The sequence below is a fragment of the Pagrus pagrus genome, assembly GCF_965226575.1.
Source record: "Pagrus pagrus genome assembly, chromosome: 11".
NCBI lineage: Eukaryota > Metazoa > Chordata > Actinopteri > Spariformes > Sparidae > Pagrus > Pagrus pagrus.
In genome coordinates, this window is record NC_140195.1 from 23,311,991 (window position 1) to 23,328,706 (window position 16,716).

The 16,716-nt window shown below is 39.7% G+C and overlaps 1 protein-coding gene across 1 annotated transcript in view; it reads left to right on the forward strand.

The window, feature by feature from the left end:
- The window catches only part of nphp4 (nephronophthisis 4), a 165,990-nt gene that overhangs the window by 77,001 nt on the left and 72,273 nt on the right, over positions 1 to 16,716 (forward strand). The window contains exons 9-11 of the mRNA XM_084367532.1: positions 9,303 to 9,521; positions 9,931 to 10,060; positions 16,270 to 16,322. Of these exons, the coding sequence (XP_084223658.1) occupies positions 9,303 to 9,521; positions 9,931 to 10,060; positions 16,270 to 16,322 (402 nt within the window). The remainder of the gene's footprint in view (positions 1 to 9,302; positions 9,522 to 9,930; positions 10,061 to 16,269; positions 16,323 to 16,716) is intronic.

Sequence of the window (16,716 nt, forward strand, 5' to 3'; positions counted from 1 at the left end):
GAAAAATATGCCAATGGTTCTAAAAACATTCCACTTGAGTATATTCCAGTACCATTTGTAGAATAAAACAAATCAAATAAGTATTAATTCATGAATTAGAGATTAACTGATTCAGTGTTCATTATATATGCAGTTCAACCATCCTAACTATGTGCATCTACTGTCCGTCCAAGCAACTGCCAAAGAAACTGCTGAAAGAAAATGTGCACATTCACAGTAAATTGGCCTGAGCAGCGAACATGCCTTTCATGAACATCTCCTTGAAGTTTTGCCGTTGACGAAGGCGAGATCTAAGACTGAGCGCACTCCTTCCCAAGCCCTATTTGGCGTTGGTGAGCTGAATAGAGCACAGTAGCCTGCTGGGTTCATTTGGACTACTTGTGCAGATGGATGAAAATGTGAGTGGTTTAGTGCTCTTAAGTTAATGATCTCGGTGCATGTTCCCCTCACTTCCTTCAGGGCTTCTCATTGTGGAGAATAAGTAGCGGGAGCTGTGGGCCGGTTCTTGTCACAGGGTCTTGGCTGAAATAATGACTTGAACAGCCCAACAGACTGAGGTAATAGTAATAACTGTCAGACTCTGTCTCCCATCAATGCTCACATCCCCCTAATTTAGGATTAATTCCTGCTGTACTCCAGAAAGCCCTGAGTCGCTGAATGTCTTGCCACTTTCTTTGAGCGTCTCCAAAACTCTGTTCCTGCAAGCCTCTTTATCTCGGCTTATCACAAACTTGGCTTTTTTTATATTTGGACATGTAAGTAATATTTAAATGAGCACAGCAATATCAGCTCTAAATTTGTAGCTGTTTCTGAAATTACTGTTGTTTTTACTTTTATGTTTGAGAGGCCTTTCATACTTTTTTCATTTAGTAAGAGGGTGAATTGGGCCCTGTTTACACCTGGCATTAACATGCGTCTTGGGTGATCTCATCACAAGTGGACAGCTGTAAGTACAGGTGTGATTGCACCCAAGAGGCACAGAGGACACATTGCAATCAGATCAATCTTGGAGGTGGTCTGGGCCACATATGGCCACATTCTTTAGGCAGTGTGTATGCGAACGTGTCCTGGACTGGATTAAAGGACTACTCAGAAGCCAAGACATCAGGCATAATGTTTTCTTGTACACACAAAAAGATGCTGTCTGCTTTTATTTTGGTCACTGTAATGAAAAAGGCTCTTTTACCTGTCAAGGTAAGTAGCAGGTGTTTTGTCCATGGCAAATTCTTAATCATTTGTGCCTTCATGTGACTTTTGCATTAAATGCAGCACATTAAACAACTTCTGCTCTTTGCTGGGTATCCATGGCTGTGGCCAGCTACCATTAGCTAATTAGCTCTTGGCACAGTCTGTCGGGGAGCCAGTGGAGAGTTTGCCCGGACTTGGACCTCGGATCACAGGGGGAGTCACAACAGGCAACGGGGCAGGCTCAACTGGACTTGGCAGCCTGAGAGTGACCACGGCCTCAAAGGCCAATGGATGCCAGCTTGAAAAAAGGGGACACAGTAAGGAGGTGATTTACAGCGACTTTGAACAGGACAATGACTTCAGAGACCACAAAACATGACAGAAGGAGACAGGAGCGGCATACTATGTCTATCAGCTTATTGCCTTTTGTCCGTCCAAAGTGGTATGAAGAGACAGGCTAGGGTTAGCTGGTTAGCATGCTAACATAAGTAGACATCTCTGCAACACATTACATAGATGTCTTTGATGTAATGTCAACACTGTTGTTTCTCCACATTCTACTGATAAAGTTAGTTAATTAATTCATTGAATGTTTTAAACTAAAATTCTGTCCATATCTTACAAATTGCTCCTTCAAGTTGTTTGTTTCCTTGTAAAACACATGCCAGTTTGAACATATTGTTTCAACTGATTTCATTATTTACTCTAAATTTATGAAAGAAGATCTTATTAGTAATCTATATACAGTAGGCCACTTCAATGTCCCGATACTTCCTTAAAAATTACGTAACTTTGTGAATAGTTAAATTGGAGGAAACTTTCAAAACTTAATGGAACACTGTGACAAATTATTAATCATATGGGCTTTGTTGTTAATTTGTTTTTTGCCCAGTGATGTAGGTGTTTATTGCATATAAAATGGGGAAGTGAGATCTGAACACAAGTGGTCACTGTAGACGCATGTCGAGATGCATTATAATATCAGGTGTGAACTGACAGACTAGAGTTGTGCACTTGTGATCAGATTACCCTAGACGCATGTTGATGCCAGGTATAAACAGGCTCTCTGCTTCTTGTGCTTCTCGTACTTGCTAGAGAGTGGGCTCACAGCTATCTTTGATGTGCAGAATTCGCCGTCTGTCACCTTATGATAATTTCCCTCTTTTTACCTCTCACAGTTTCCCCCCCCAGATTTTGATGATCACCTTTCTTGCTCCAGGTTACAGACATGAGATCTTTGTTTTCACATGGCAAGTTTGAAACTGAGACATTTTTTTATTTTATTATTTGTCTGGAGATGCTGCAGCATTATATTTTACACTTCCAAACAAAGTTGATGGATTCTTCCCTTAGAAAACACTTTGCCAGTTGGAGCAATTATGTGTGCAGTGACATCGCCTGTTATTGTTTCCAGTACAACTTTATGAAGAAGTTTGCTGCTGCCTTGTTTTTGCCTTGGGCTACCGTTTCTGTTTCTGTTTCTTCTTCTCCCAAATGCACTTTTGAAACAAGTGCTTGGTTGCTGTGCGAGCGAAAGTAAATGACTCCTATTTTAAATATAGCCTTTAACACTCAAATGAACAGTGTAATCACACTTTGGGGAAATTGGCTATTGATCATTCTGCATTGTCCGACATAATGACCACAGTGAACAGTTGTAAAAGCAACTTTTGATTCAAATGGCAAATACCCTGATTAATTCAAATGTTTCCTGCTCAAAACAGTGCAAGTGCAAAAAGTCATACTTTGGCTCCACTGAAATATAATGTAATTGATTTGATGTCTCTTTGCTGTCACACGCAGGCTCTGCAATTGATTAAGACTCACTGAGTTACTGTGGTGCTCAGAACGAATCGATGTGTCTGACCCTCTAGGCAACTTTATTCTCACTGGAGGCTTTCTGCACATGCATACATCAGCTAACTACCTCCTACAGCACTGTATCCATGCATGTTGATGTAGCATTGATCTCCGCTGTCATATAATCAGGGAACTGCATATTGTTGTTCTTAAGCTTATGTATGCCTCCGAACGTCGCGGACTGTTTGTGTACAAGGATTACACGTATAATGTGAATTTTCTGCCCGGCTTTAAATGAAACTATTATCCCTGTTTGTTTACTCAAACCACAACTAAAGAGTCTCTTTGAGATTCCCTCAATCCTATTGTTTGCCAGCCCAAGCTGTCAGTGCTTTATGCAGTTCATATGTAGATCACCCCATTCCCAAGCACTTTGAAACCACTGCACTGAAATCCTAATAGTGATTCATGTTGCTACCAGCTTTGCGTTTCAAAGGGAGTTCTGACTTTGTGCTGTGCATGTTTCATAGCCATTGTCATGATCGCAGAATTCTAGTTGTTATTTTGACAGATCCTCCATTTTGACCATGAAGTTATTAGTCGTTTGACCCCGGTCACCGATGTTCTCTTCACGTGTGCTTGAGGATATTAAGTAGTGGTGAAACGAGTTAAGATTCGGTGGCCGTGTGACTCCCAGTTTTTCTTTTCCTTTTTATCCTCACTTGCAGTTGCTCAGTGCAATTTTGGACATAGAGTCATTCTCAGTTTCCTATGATTGGAAGACTGAAAGTGTGTGATAAGCATTGAGTGTCGGACAGATAAAAGCTTTTTCCGAGGCTGTAGGCGTCCCTGTAGAAGCGCCCCCCGATTGGCCCTTTGTCTCCCTCTTTCTTTCAGAGCTCAGCCGGCGTTTCTGCTCTCGAATCATCCCCATCGCAACCGAATATATTCACTGAATAATACAAGAAGTGAGTGTTGGGTCATGTACTAGACACTCATTTTGTTCTTTTCCCTTGTGTTCGGTGGGAGCACAGACATGTTAGACAGAGAGTGCTTGGGGAAAAAAAGAGCGACACATTAGATAAATTACCTCACAATTTTTACTGGCTACTCTCTGTGCCATAAAATGATCATTCTCTCGTTGGATCATTTTTACAAAATCATCACTTTGAAAATAGACTTGTTTGATTGAATGTTTCCTATAAAGCATCTTATTAATTCAACCCCATGAGATGGAAAAACAGCCAATGCCTCAAGGGGGAATACATTGCTATCTGTTTTATGGCTGCCATATATTTCTAGAGTTACAATTCAAAGAAATAGCTGTTAATGTCCGTGCTACTTGGGGATAAAATTATAGTCTGAAGCAAACTCCCTCTTGAGAGGAATGGAGTATTGATCTGCATCTGGGGCCACTTAAAACGGGTGAATCTCTGAAGAGGCCTTCTGAGATGTACAGACATTTAATGGTAGGATGAGGTACTTTCCTGTTGGTACCTTCTGTCAGACACAGACAACACCAACACTCTTTATATATGTTTATATACAGTATATAGTAACATAGTTACCAGTAACTTTTCAGATTACATTTGTTTTAGTATTTTCATACCCTTTCCATCCAGTGAAAACCATGTATCTCCAATTTTGCTGATTTTAAATTTGAATTTTTGATTTAAGCTGGAAATTAGCTGGAAGATGCATTGTCACAAAGCTGAAAACAGGGCTGTTTTCTGTGCTCATGGAAAGATGACTTTTCAGAAATATGTGAGGGGCAGAGGGGCGGCTGTAGCTCAGGAGGTAGCGCGGGTCGTGCAGTAATCGGAATCCCTGGCTCCCCTGGCTGCATGTTGAAGTATACTTGAGCAAGATACTGAACCCCATTTTGCTACTGATGAGCAGTTGGCACCTTGAAGCCTCTCAGTGTATGAATGTGTGTGTGAATGGGTGAATGTGAAGTGTTTTAGTAAGCGCTTTGGGCAGTCAATAGAGTGGAAAAGTGCTATAGAAACGAAGTCCATTTACCATATGTGGTTCTTGCTGGAAAGTGTTGCTACAAACATATGACGATCTTATAGAATATGATGCATTACTGTACATTTAACTACCCAAAAGTATGTAAAGTACATGTAATTAAAATTGGCTATACCCTAAAGATTTACCACCTAAAAATACAACATACACATTAATGCAGCAGTAATATTCATCCAAAAACATTGTATTTATTAGTACCACTGACAAGAAACAATTTATCACCCACAATGTGCATTTTTTCTTTCATACTTTAAGTAAATTTTGCTGATAATACATGATTTTAATACAGGACTTTGACTTGTAGTAGAGTATTTTCACAGTGTGGTATTATTATACATATATATATATATATATATATATATATATATATATATATATTCTACTTAAATTATTCCACAACTGATGTATGAAGTCTTTAAAGCTTTGGCACAAATCAAACAGGCATGGCCATTTTGGAGACTGAAGAGGTTGCTTGGTATTTCCAATTAAAGGCCATCGAAATGGCAACCTGCACGTCTGAAATATTTGCTGGCTTAGATCTGTTGATTTGTATTTGACAAAAAAGGGACTGATGCAGGAAGGTGACGTGTTAAATTTTTACACATTTAGCTTGCTTAGTCCCTGCTGCAGTGCACTTTAAGTTGCAGTGTGAAAAATGTCAGCGCTATTAACCTATCTGAACACTTGACTTTGGGCTTTGTTAGCAAGCCAAGTGGACAGCAATGTTACTTTGCATAATGCATAATAATCTGACATTTTGAAACCTGAAAAACAAAGACAGCATTGGTTGTTTGTTCTTAAGCCTAAAATGATCAATGTTTTTGTTTACTTAACAAAGACCTTTTGTGGCTGTGTGAGTAATGACTGCTGTCTGTAAGAAGTAAAACTAGAAGTAGCCTTATGTTGTTAGAGGGCCGGAGACTGAAAGTGTGTGACAAGAATTAGAGAGAAGACGGAGGTGGATGGATAGGTCAACAAACAATGTGACTTTAACACCGGAGACAGCTGTTCATTTCAGGTTTTTCTACCAACAATCAACATTTGTTTCTTTTAACAATGACCTCTATCTCTCACTGACCTTAACCACAGACATTTTAATTCAAACCACAAATATTCCTGAACTCTCACCAAGTTTATTTGTAAAAATGTGTAAATATTGTAAGTCAAGATCTACCTATTTTCTTTTTCCTCTGCATCCTTCTGTCCTCCTCAGTGGATGGAGTTTGCTCAGTTGTCACTACATGAGTTCTGAAACGCTGGTCACATGATAACAGGTGATCATATATGGAAAGGAGACTGCAACCTGTTAAAAGATGATCTTTGGGTGTGGATAGACTTGAAGACTTTGACCTTGTACCTGTAGATGCTGTTGCTATTTCTGGTGTCCATTCAGTCTCTTGTCCAGCATGGTCTTCTTTGCTGTTTCACCTGTGTAGTCATGTTTTCCTCTCTCGGGAAGTACTACTGCAGCACTGCTGGTGAACTACTGTATATCACAATGAACTGTCTGGTTTCTGTGGGCCAATAGAGCTGTGGTGGCAGGGGAAATAGAATAGAAATAGAATAAATGAATCAATAAAGAAAAGCAATGTTGTTTTCATCTCCTGTACTCCTCGTGGAGCTTACTAGAAATCGCTTTTTGTCCATTGAATTTTTGATATAATCAAGCCTGGTGAGGACATTTCTTTTTCCGGCCACTGTCTTGTCAGCTGCTCAGCTGTGCTCCTGAAAGAACAAGTGGTTCGATGCTGTAACAGAGTTTGGAGTTTCAAGTCTGGTGTAAACTTTGGGGAAATGGGCTGCTAGTATTGCTCCTGCTGTCACATATATGGACAGGCCTTAAAGTGCTGCATCTTAAGACCACATCTGGTAGTATAACCTCCCAGAATTTGAAGAATTATACTGAATATAATTTTTTCTTTATCCCAGTTGTGACAAAACCCTTTAAGAGCAGTTTAACATGTTTTGATCAAAAGGTGGCGTTTCACTACATGAAGAAGTTGAATGCGTCACAATCCGATACAGGACTGCTGCAGACAGTTCCTGTTTTACATAATACCACCTAATGGACTCTGCATGACATTTAGAATAAAGAAGGTACTTACGTGAATGATGATCTATAGTATTGAATTATGGTATTACATGTAAAAACTGTGCTCAGGGGAATTGTGAGCATTGAGTGGACCATTATGCGCTCCACTTTGTCTTGCTATAACAATGTGGACTAGCAGGCTCCTTTTGTATTCTGTACTGTCCTGCCTATGATTGATTACAATTGTCTGAGGCTGACCAGCTTATTAATCGATTCAGCAAAACCTCAGAGTCCCTTGTGGATGATTTACAGCAAAAGGCTTTTTTCAACTTTTCCTGGGATTGCTGGAGTGGAGGTGCGATGGGAGTGATTGTAAATCATGTTTAAACACAACAAAGCTGCTCCTAAACTCTGTATATATTGACCACATTATAATGAATATGTAGCCCATTGCAGTGCATTACTTTCAAAGCTTTGAATTAAATTCGACTTATTCGTATATTGCTTTCTAAATTATTCAAATGATTAATTGGATACTTTCATGATTGGATAATATGGCGAAGGCCGTAATTGATTTTCTTTGGACTTTCACAATGAATTGTCTAAATCTTGATATGTAGCAACTATAAATCTACAATATAATGGTAGTTTTTCATTTGCCTGCAAACTGCTGAGCAGCTGTCATCATCATCCCTGAAGCTGTATTACACCAACTGTGTTTCTATATGAAGGAGGTGGTATGGAAGAATGTAATTCTCTAAAGGAAACTTAATCTGCTGTATCGGTTGAATATCAAACAATGACTCTCTGTAGGCAGCGCCTCTCAAAAGTTGTAGTTTTCTCTTTTGTGGATGATAACAACATTTACAAAAACAAATTATACAAAGGACCCAAAATCACATCCTGGACACTCTTGTCACTCATATTGGATTTCAAAGTCTCTTTTGTGCCACTTGCAACGCAACACACAACAATGATATTCAAATCCACAGTCACAGTATGGAAGACAATACAGAGAACCGTCAGTAGACAGATACGCTTACGTAAATCGTCTGCTTGGCGTTGTGACAGTGTGATTGTTTGGAGATCAAGATGGTGGATCTTGATTTCATGCTTCCGTGTTGGAAAGCTGCGTCACCAGGTGCAAGACATCAGGTTAGATGGCTCCGTCCATCCCTACCTGCAGACAACCTGCAAAGGGAAAATACACAAGACAGCAGCAGGAGCAGTAATGATTGGTCTTAGAAGTAAAGCTAAGTTAGTACTGTAGGAATCTCCTTCATTCTAGGTTTTGGAAGACAATAGAAAAGGACACCACCCTCCAAACTCTTTACATATCAAGTATCACTCTTACTGAAGCTCCATGCACACCACTTCAGCATGTTTATTTATTGTTGCTGTCTTATTTGATAAGGACTGTGCACATTAATAAACATTGTGGTAAATGTGCCAGTGTCAGCTAAGAGACTGTTTTTCATCTTTAGTCCCTTGGCAACTGTTCGTGACTTCTTTCCGCTAAGATGGCGGCAGGTACAGCAGGTGCAGTCACAGCTCATCAACCCAACATCCTAAGCTTTTATAGTTGTCGAGAACTTGATCAAGCCCATCACATTTCACTGGACTGTAACCCCCCTTTAGCGACATTAATTCATTTACAGTAGAGTCAGCTCAAAGGGAGGCAGAGTTATGATTTATGTGAAAGATAGTTTACAGTGTAATGAAATCCATTGGTCAAACTGTGAGGAATGGAAATGTGTTGGTCCAAAGAATATTTTATCACTACTGATGTCTTTTCTTATTGTAATTTATCATTCTCCCTCTTCCAATAGTTGTTTCTGCGAGGAATTTGATGAATTATGTGGGAGAAGTCCAAAGCTTGACAAATGCTTGGCAAAAGCTCGGTGCCCAGTTTCAGTTGCTTGGATTGGACAATCACTGTTTGTGGTGGAAAGTTATGAGATGGAATATAATAGGCCAGTAGAAAAACACAAAGTCAATTCTTTACTCTGATTTTATTAAGGCATAATCTGTCTTAGATTATTCCAGCAGCACATTTAAGAAGCCATATTCTGACTGTAGTGACATTAAAATGCAGACAAAACTTTGCCGTTTGCTGTTTTTTTGGCTCCTGCATATAGTGAGACAGACTATAATAAGGCGTAATCAAGGTCCTTTACATATTTTTTTAAACATTAATAATCATGTCAGAGTCAGAATGTCCTCTGGTGTTGTGTCTTTTTCCATCACACAGCTGTCTGCCACCTCCACATCCCGAGCTGCCTTCTTGCAGTGCCTTCGTTGGGGGATCTGGTGCCCCTTCAAGGAGCCGGCTGACTGGAAGGGGGGAGAAATACAGCTTGCTCTGCAAGGAGGTGCAAAGCCAAACCCTTACGGAGTCATGGTCTACAGCACAGCGATGCCTGCCAAGAGTCAGAGCCCTGCGCCACTCTCAGCCCCAGGCACAGCTCAGGTAACACAATAGCACAGACGACCGTCTTTGTCGAAGGAACAAAATGTAAAGAATGTGTTGAAAGGTGTTAGGACAAGGTGTGGATTTTAGCACCTTTCAGCACTGACACAGATTTTCATTGGAAGACAAAAACTTTCACATAATCTAATTTCTTTTTTGACATTTAAACAGCAATATGTTCTCTAAATCGGTACACACGTACAGTATACAGTCAGATAACAAGTGAAGGTATCAAAAAATTAAAAGGGTGCAAATGTCATAACTTTCCACGCCTTAGCTGTGAATTTTTGCACAGTTGAGGTATTTTAGAATAACCCCACATATCTCCTTCTTCTGTCATCTCTACAGGTTCTGCGCAGTGTTTTTTGTGTTACTGAAAAATACGAAACTTTCTTCTCTATCCTCTAAGGGGAAGGATACGATAACGTTTCGGCTGTCGTCCAACCTGGAGAAGAAGTCACCCAGCCCAAAGGCTTCTCTGAGGGCAAAGCAGGAAGATGGGTCACGTCAGAGAAGATTACCTTCATCACCTTCACAGGGTAAATATCATCAAGTTATCCATAATGGCTTTTTAGGCACATGTATTACTTGGAAAGGAATAGAAGCAAGCTAATAGAAAGAGCTTTCTTTTAAGAAGGAGGTGAGAGGCTTTTTACTGCTCACAGCTTTAAAAGAACCCAGATTTTTGTTTCTCTACGACAGAGGTTTGTTTATTGGACCGGAGAGTGTGTGGTCTATTTCTGCAAATTGTTTTGCAGCTCAAGTGTGCAGCAACACCCAGGTGTAATCAGCCAAAGTTCTAAGCAACAAGCATCAAACTAGCTTGTCCTCTGCATATAATGCAGCCCCCACCTCTTCAGTGTTATCTCAATTGCACCACCTGCTCTCTGAATGATTAGCATGCTTCATGATTGGGGTCTGAGGGGAATAAAGGGATAAACTCAAAGAGCAAGGAGAAGACTTTTGGCAGGCCAAAGGGGCTCTTCAACAAGCCTTATTTTTTGTTTCCTCATGCTGGTGTCTGCTCTGTAAGGGGAACTTTGGCCTGAACATAGACAACAAAATACATGCCAAGTAATTTCACTCTTTGGATTCTGACTAAATCCTTTAAAAGGTAAATACTAATTTATTTATGTAATACATTTTTGGTCTGTTGTTTCAAAGCATCCAGTATCTCTATCCAAAGGTCAAGTCAGTCTGCAAACTGTGATGGATTTTTACAACAAAGAGTTCGCCTCACGTCTGTTCATCTGACTGACATAATTAAACACTTGAATTGGGTAAGAAACATGAGAAGTTGAACCACGAGTTTGTCAAACTTCTGGGTGGATTGCAATGAAATTTTGTACAGTCATGTATGGATTCTAATACATTTGGATTTCCCCTGACTTTTCCTCTTAGTACCACCAGCAGGTTGACATTTTTTATTTTTTGTGAAATATCTTGACAACTGGGATGATTTGCCCTGAAATATTAATAAAAATGGCCATGGTGACCATAGGACAAATCCCTTTTAAATTGGTTATCCCCTGACGTTTCCACTAATGTCAACAGCAAGACCAGGTTCTCATTTATCCAATGAAATATCTCAACATCTACATGACAAATTTTGCACAGACATCGTGGTCCCCGAAGGCAGAATCATACTGGCTTTGATGATCTCCCGACTTTTCCTCTACTCCTACCATGAGGTTGTCATTTGAAATTTTGAGTGAAATGTTCCTGCAACTAAAATGTGGTACATACATTCATATACTGCTTATGCCTTGGCCACACTACACAGCTTTCAAAGCTGTCAGATCGCTTTGCTATTCACACTACACAACTTCCTGTCTTGCAATCGGTAGTCTTTCAGTTGTTGTGTATTGAAAACTTAATGACTGTGTCAGTGAACTGTCCTGGTTCACGTCTTTGAACACTTCATAAATACCGATTGTTGTTTGGGGAGCGCACGCCCACCTGCCTCTGATCTGGGGCCTTTTGTCGACGATCTCCTAAAACCATCGGCAACCGAAAGATCAGGGCTAAAATCCTGAGGTGTGAATATGGTATAGCAATGCCCAATTTGTTAATCGCCGTTTATCTTTTCGCACCACCATCAAGTCAAAAGTTCTTTGTGTTTAATTTAAGTTAAAAGTTGACCACCAAATAATGACCAAAGACTAAATACAGTAGCGTGCGAGCTATGAAATGGCTGTTCCTAGATCTTAACAATTATTATTATTATTATTTTAAATACAGTGTTTTTTACTAGGGTTTGGAATGGTGGCCAAACCTATAAAAAAATTAAGCTCCAAATTGTGATTCTCTTTTAAGATGGTGCAATAGGACTTTTAGTTCAGCCACAGCAATTTGTTTCCTCTTTTAAAAAAAAGTTATTTATCATTAGTTGTGCTTTTAATTAAGCGCTTAATGCAGAATTTGCCTCTAATGTAATAAATGGTAATAATATTTTTACAGTTTAAGCATGGATATCCATTTTTAAACAAATTCCACCTATTTATAACCTGTACTTAGGTTTGTACTTAGTTCTATACAGTTGTTCACTAAACTGCGAAAAATGTCTCAGAGGCTTTTTTTTTATCAAGTGGTGAAGTGCAGAGGGTTCTTGGTCATTTTTCATGTATCCATCTCATAGCATAGAAACCTGGTTACAGTTGTTGTAAACTCACATAGGAAGGCCATCATTCTGTCAAGTTTGCAGAGGTCTTGTTTAACTAGTTGTGATAAAAAGGCTTAGGGATAGGGTTGGAAATCCAGATTCAGGCAGGTTTAATGTTTTGCTGATCCAGCTAACATCATCGTTGTGCTTTGTCTCAAACTCCTCCAGACCTCCATGAACTTTTCTGTTGCTGTGCTGAAAAATTAGCAAATCTCTAAAAATTACCTTTTCAGCAGGCAGAGACATGCTGTTTTCCCATATAAGTGAGGTTATAGTGGCAGTATAGCTTTGAAAAACATGTTTGTAGGGCATAACCACGCATATTGGCAGTTCTTTGCTTTCTGTAAGTGTAGTGATTAAGAGTGCAAAAATAAACCTGAACCAAGTCCCTGTTTTTTTTCTCTTACTCTCTTCAGTTTTAAGGGGGTTTTCAGTGTATGCTGATGAATTTCTCTAGCAGAAGCTTTTTTATTCCGTCGTTCCCAATTAAGCGTGACCGTTCCACGATATCCCTCCAAAAATAGCTCCTGAACCCCAAGCTTTAAAGAGGCCTCCCACTGAAACAAAGTTCTGATTAAATATTCCACATCCCGCACACAGCCAGAGATAAATGATGTGCCACTGTCTGCATCTCAAGGCTTGCAGTGTGAACGTAGCCTTATTGAAACCCAAACTGCTGATTTGCTCTGTGTCTGTCAGTGAATTGATTAGAAGTGCAGTAAACACTACACACAGCCACTCAATCCTGGTGACAGCAGAGAGAACTTGAGTGGACCCCGGCCGTATACTCAACGATTTCCCCACTAATGATGCTGTTAACTTATCTTGGGAGAGAAGAATAGCGTTGATCAGCGCCTACTTCATGGGTGTGTAGAGAAGGCTTTTGGCAAAGTCTATTAATGACATTTTAATCAGTGCTCAAGTGTCCTCAGAGGATCGCCCAAGAAGCCTGAATGATTTGGGCTAGTGTTCAGAGGAGAATGAGATCCGGAATCGCTGTCATTCTTTGATTTCAGCGCCTTAATTATCCTGGACTTTGTTTTTCCAAGATTGTGTGTGTGCCTATGTGGGTGCATTGACATTCGAATGTGCTGCTTCCTTTTATTGATTTAGTTTAATATGAAATTCAACTTCAGTTTTATTGTTTCTAGTGAAAATTTGAAAATATTTTCTTGCAGCCAGGTAAAACATTTCCACCAAAGCACTTTCGGTTAGTACCTCTTAACCCATACATAACTTGTGGAATTGCTAGATCTATTTTTGTCTTAAATGAAGCCAGGGTTGTTAAGAAAGGCTTTGGGGCTAATCGCCCTTCACTTTTCCAGCAATTGGGAAAAAACAGGGGAGTCTGCACTCTTTAAAAGCTGCTGTAGTTATTAACTGACACACTGTGATCGATACAGTAAATTACTGCCTGACTGACAACATATAGAAACTGGTAGCTTTTTTTTCCTCTGCTCTGCAAGCACTAACTGCCTCTTTACTGTGTCTCTCTCTCTCTCAATCAAACACTCACCCAGCACAACACAAACGTGGGCTACACCACGGCAGAAAACGATTCTTTTGTAACCATCCACAACTTTCGATAATGGAAACACAAAAATAACCATTCTAATGGGTAATGAACTGAACTGCTTGGTGGAAAACAAGGCTATTAGGTGTGGTAACATCCAGGCACAGTTCAATTGGATTCTGAATCAGAGGGCTTCAATGCGATGATAAAAATGATTGTTGATGCATCTTGATGGATCCAAATGTTTGATTTCTATACATGATGTATTTTCTCTTACTGTGTAACTACATTTAAAACATAACGTGTTTGTATTGATCCATAATGAGTTTAGTCAGACACAGTGTGGGTGGTCCATTTTCCCTTTAACTTCATCAAGGCCAAAATGCTTCCATATGCAAGCCTTTTTGTCCCGGGGTATTGGTTAGATTGTAGTAAAGGTATTTGAACCAATCAGCCCAGTTCTTTATCTATACTGTTACCAGTTCTTTTTCACAACTAAAAAATTGTTTTATTTTTGTCAAAAAGAATAAATTCAGAGCAGGATTAGAATTGATTCATATTTTAAATAGAGCTCAAAATTGTTTCTAATGCAGCGACAGTAAAGTCTACAAAAGCATACACTCAATTGTGTCCCACTGGAAACAAATCTAAAATATAAGTAAAAAGATATATTAAGATATTGCTGACATTGAAAATACTGATTTAAGTTTAGAAAGAAAGAAGAACACAGACATCAGTCAGTATCAGTCCTTCCTCCTGTCCTCTATCCTCCTGCTGCTGCTGCTGCTGCTGAGATTCACTGCCTGGAGGAACCACTGTTGAGAGAAGCTGCTGGTTTGCAGTTGAGTTTTGAACAGTTTTCAATCGTGGCAAACTGAGATCAACATTTCGTCTTTTTTTTTGCTATCAGCTTAACACGCTTGCTGTGGTTGTGTAAAACAACAACCAGTACAAGGCAAGTAAAAACGTCATTTTTCTACCTTTTCTACTTTAGTTGTCATCAACTCGCGTAAAATGTTACTTCAGCTGGTTCACACTGTCTCATGCCATCTTCCAAAACTGCTACAGGCATTCATAATCTCAAAAATTCAGTTTTAAATTCCTGATTACTGACGTTTCTGCACTGAGACATAATCTTTCAAGAGAAAATCACTATGCATCTAAGAATCAATTTATCCCCCACCCCCATAAAACATTAAACACAGAGAGTCATGGGCACACAGACTAAGATACAAAAAACATAATAAATCAAGGCCAGTCTGGAATATGTAATTAATGTCTTTGATGCATGTATATTTATTAATGTGGAGAAAGCTTGCTGCATTTCACAACCTTTGAATGTGCTGTAAAGAAGCAAGACGGTTTGCCATCCTGTGTTTTCAAAACGTACCGCTAAGATATTCATGATAGCAGCTACATGAGTTCTAGTTAGAGGGGTTTTCTCATCCACACATTTTCATGAGTCTGTAATTCAGCTACAGATTCCCTTGTTGTGTACATGACCATCGCACAACACTCCCTGCTTCTAATGCTGAGAGGAGTGAAATGGAGGCGATCTTGCTGTTCTGACACAGATGTTTATTAATGAATTTTAATGATGCATCATCTTTACATATTTATCTAAATGTACTCTCCCCAGTGACTTGTGCACATATAGGTGCTGGTATCCGCCTCTCGTACATCTGCTGCTTTGATCAGCTGTCAAGAAGGCCTCTCGTTGATCATGAATAAACGGCCAATAACACGTCAGTCCGGCTAATGAGGTGAAACACATTTGCCACTGGCTCGGGATGTAAAACTGTGAGGAAATGGAAAGCCCTAAAAACAAAATGGCTGCTGGGGAGTTGGGTGCCAGAGCACATTTGTGACAGGGAGCCAACCAGTTCTGCACTGTGTCCACTCTGTGTGCATATAGTCTGAACAGATGGGAGCTACAGTAAGACACCCCAGGCAACTGAAGCAATTTCCAAAAGGCCAGTCAAGCCGAGCACAGAGAGCGAGAAAGAGTGGGAGAGGAGGACAAAGAGATGCTGGAAAGCCTTTCATTTCAGTATTACCATGGCTACCAACCAAAAACCTCAGGAAGTATTGTTGGACTTTAAACTCAGTGTGACATCTAAATCCAACTCTGCCTCCTGATCTTTGTGAAATTGGATAGATTTGTCACTAAGTAGTTTTGGTGTCTCAGTCTTACTTTGCGGTAGTTATTCAGCACACGTGGTTACTCAGGATGCACCTGACTGCAAATCCAATTAACAAGAAAGCAATCTGAAAAGATGACATTTTACTGTCACCTCCTGTTCTCGCTCACAAGCTAATATTCCATTAAATGTCTAACCACACTATAAAAATAATTGTGTTGCCAGGTACACAGAGCATCACATACAACGCTGTTAATTAAGCTTGTTAAACACTGAACAGTTTGCACATAGCCAAGTGATATGTAGGTGAGTACATCAACAAGAACAAAGATGAAAGGGATTCACTTTGCAAATATTCAAACTGTTACACTTTACAATGTGGAGTCAGTTTTCTGTCTTTATCTAATTTTTTTTTTTGCTTGTGTTTTTTAGGTCGAAAATATGTTCCACCAGCTTCTCCACCGGACTCTCCTCAAGGCCCTGGGGTAAGACACCTTGTCACCTACTCAAATGAATGGTCGACTAAACCCTAAGTCCTAATACAGCCATTCCTATGACGGGAAAGTTTTCTCTTCCAAAAAAAAAGACTTTTTTACTCGAGCAAGTCTGGACTGCAAGCGTTCTAGTTTCATTTTGCGCTCACATTTCTCTCAAAAGGAATACAAATGTTCAGTCAGGAGGTCTGCAGAACAAACCGAAAATACATCTGACAACAGAAAGCATGTGTCTATTTACACATCCAGCAACATTCACGTTCATCTGGAGGTGTGCTTCTGCCCAAATGCAGTATTCTTTCTCTTTTACTCTACTTTGGTCTCTACCAACTCCTCAGAAAAAATTCTGAATCTATAGCTTCTCACTATCCGACCGTCTTCTCCA